Source organism: Pteropus vampyrus, unplaced genomic scaffold (assembly GCF_000151845.1).
Source record: "Pteropus vampyrus isolate Shadow unplaced genomic scaffold, Pvam_2.0 Scaffold334, whole genome shotgun sequence".
NCBI lineage: Eukaryota > Metazoa > Chordata > Mammalia > Chiroptera > Pteropodidae > Pteropus > Pteropus vampyrus.
In genome coordinates this window covers 8399-11552 of record NW_011889115.1, presented here as the reverse complement: position 1 = coordinate 11552, position 3154 = coordinate 8399, and the positions used below count along the sequence as shown (strand labels likewise).

The window sequence follows — 3154 nt, the reverse complement described above, 5'->3', positions numbered from 1 at the left end:
TGTGTGCCCACTGGACGGCAGAAGAAGTTTGCTGGGTAACACCAGCCAAAACTGACAAGTAAGAAACTAGAGGGCTCTGGAAAGAGGAGTAGGTCTGATAAGGAAAAGGGTTGGTACAGGGGGTTCGCCCTGTATGAAACTGTGTCCTGTACACAGAAACACACATGCACAGGCAAGGTCTTCATATGGGTGTCCAGCTTTTACCCCTTGGTATGAAACGGGCAGTCCTTATATCAAAGAATAACACAGTTTTCAACATTCGAACACTTAAGCATTTATTAGATACCTATTATCTGGGAGTACCTGGGGGTCTGTAACTCATGTACTTGGTATCTTTGCACTCAAGGGACTCAAAGCCTTATCTCCTGAGAGCTCAGTACTTGTCGGGCAGGCCGGCAGGTCTGATGTGATTGGGGTCGTTGCCACTGCGGCCCCATCTGTTGGCAGCCTGGTCATCCTTCGAGTCCTCCACTCCATGGCCGCTGTCTCCATACTTAAAAAGGTCTGTGACTCTCTGAGAGTTCTCTCTGGCATCGCTGGAATGGAGGAGGGAGATAGGAGATGAATCATGGATGATGAGCAACAGACCCACCCTCTCATCTCTCTCCTTTCCAAGGAACTAATGACTCTGAGAGGAGCAAGGATGAAGACACTGAAACCCTAATCACTCAGCCTAGGGTGATCCCCCTCATTCTGTGTGGACAGCACCCACAGGGGATGGAATCATCCGGCCCACTAGACTTCATCTGGCTCTATCACCTCTCAGACCCCACAATGGACACAGAAGGGCAGGGTGGACAAGAAGATGAGAGACCACAGTCTCCAGAGGACACCTCTCTGGCCCTGGGTCCCTACTGCCTCTCCAGGTCAGCCCAGCTCTGCTCTCCCATCCCTGCATCTCAGGAGCCCTTGTTACCTGATCACTTTGGCAGCCCAGGCCCCCAGGTCTCTTTTGGGCAGCGTCGTAGTTCCCCCGGGCGTGGAAGTATTTGTCTGAATCTTTTAATTGGCTTCCCTCATGTCAGAGTAGGCTCTCCACATGTCTTTTGCCCCTGGAAAGGAATGAAAATGTAAGATGAAGGTAATCACGTCCTGGCAAATTAGAGAAATAAACATTTTTCTTACACCAATAATATGATTTTAAGCTTTGACTACGCCGTTTGGACATTATACTGAATTGAGACAAACATCCCTTTATTTTTCACTTCCTGGGCTGATGTTGTGAGAGTCACACTGGTACAAGTTATATTGTGTTTGACTCTGTTCTAAGTTCTGTCGCTGCTTCGTTTTTGGCTGTGTGTGATGTATGTAAAGAAGAGGTGGGGTGGTGTTAATGGGTGTTTGGTTGTACAATGAACCTCCACCTGGAAAGATGCAGGGAACCCCCTGACTGTAGCAGGAGAACAAAGCTGATTCTGAGTGAGGTGCAGATGTGTGGGGCTCCCGCCTCGTCAATGGGAGACATTCATCCCTGTGGGCAAAGGGAGGACAGCTTGTCAGGACAACATCTGAACATCCGGGTACATTGGGTACCTGGGCAGCTGTCCGAGTTCACTCAGCTGGTAACAAAGGAGAGTTCCCTTAGAGAGTTGTAAAAAAACGCATAATAGGTGCAGAACAAGGGCAACCGACCCACCAGCTCTAAAATTCCGTGTCCTCCCAATCAAATGGACGAGTGTTGCCTCCCCAGAGTGGTCCTGCAGTGGACCTGAGGAAACACTGTGCCATTCTGAGACCATCGTAGGGGGCAACACACCATCACTCCTATGGTCCTGAGGAAGGGTGGGGAAAACTAAAGGGAGTAGTGGGTAGAAGAAATCTGTTCAAAACAGAATAAAATGGCCAAGATTAACAAAAATTAACCAAATAAGAAAAAGAAAACTACAGTGTACAGGTGTAATCATACTTTTAGGTGCTATCTCCATGAGCTAACTTGCCTTCATTGTATGCATGTATTATTTCAGGTGTTCACAAAGGTGGCTTTGTTGACAGGTATCATGTTTTACCTCTATTTATTCCCTCTGAGTCACTGACTTATATAGACCCTTAGGATCCAGGCCTCCATAATAAGTATTTCCAAAATGTCCAACACATTTTGTCCCTTGTAGGCAGCAACCCCATATTGGTTCCCAATTTTTAGCATTCACAAAATCAACTGGGTGCTCCGTGAAGGCTGGATTTCTGGCTCAGACCCAGAAATTGTGATGCAGTGTTTGAGGAACCAGGCATCTGCATTTCTCAAAGCATTCCAGCCCCCATGCATGCTGTCCTTAACTTGTAAACAACTATTTAGAGATATGACAGAAAAATAATAACATCAAATAATTTTGTGAAATAAATTTTTGCTACTTTGCTATGGTTATAGTAAATTTAGAGTGTGGCCATATAGCTATCCCAGTAACCATCACCAGGCAATTCATTGTGCCATTTATTGTGGGGGGAGGAGCTCTGTGGACTTGTCCTCCTAGGTAGCACATCCCCGCTATTAGCCATTTGTTCAGATGAAGAACAGGATGTGTGTTCACAGACCCCTCAGTCTCCCATGCGCGCCCTTGTCTGGGAGGCAGCGTAGTCCCGTGCTTAATAGCAAGGTCTGGGCAGCTCAAGGGCCTGCGTAAATCCTGCTCTTGTTTAGTACTCTTAGCTATCTTAATGTCTTTGTGCCTCAGTTTCTCTGTTAAAGGTTAATAGTACCTGTATCCTACTATGTGTGTTCATTCTCACATGCAAATCTCTTACGACAGTGCCCAGCAGGTCTTAAAATCTCAGTCAATATTGGTTGTAATTACTAAGCGTCTGGGCGGTGGGAAAACACTCCGCACTTGTTTGATGACCCACTTCGTGGCTACCTGAGATGGATAAATGAGTTGTCCTTCATGTCCCACTTGGGGGTATTGGAGGCCCACTTGCATTTAGAGAACCTGACCCTTAACTCCCAGATCTCTTCAATACTTAGGCTGAAAGTTGGGGTCCAGACCAGGGGATCCCTGTAGAATAAAGTAAATCTGACTAGAGAAACTAGAGGGTGGCAATATCAAAAAAATTGTACACTCTAAATCTACACAATGACATATGTCAAGTATATTTCAATTAATAAGTGCTGTTATAAATAGAGCACTCCTTTTCCACCCACTGTGGCATTTGCTCAGTGGGG

The 3154-nt window shown here is 46.3% G+C and overlaps 1 protein-coding gene across 1 annotated transcript in view; it reads right to left on the bottom strand.

Moving 5' to 3' along the window:
* Positions 1-373: 373 nt before the first annotated feature.
* LOC105304228 (serum amyloid A-2 protein) overlaps positions 374-3154 on the bottom strand; it is a 7618-nt gene continuing 4837 nt past the window's right edge. Inside the window, exons 2-3 of the mRNA XM_023522161.1 lie at positions 917-939; positions 374-536 (exon numbers count right to left, since the gene is read on the bottom strand). Coding sequence (XP_023377929.1) covers positions 374-536; positions 917-939 — 186 coding nt within the window. The remainder of the gene's footprint in view (positions 537-916; positions 940-3154) is intronic.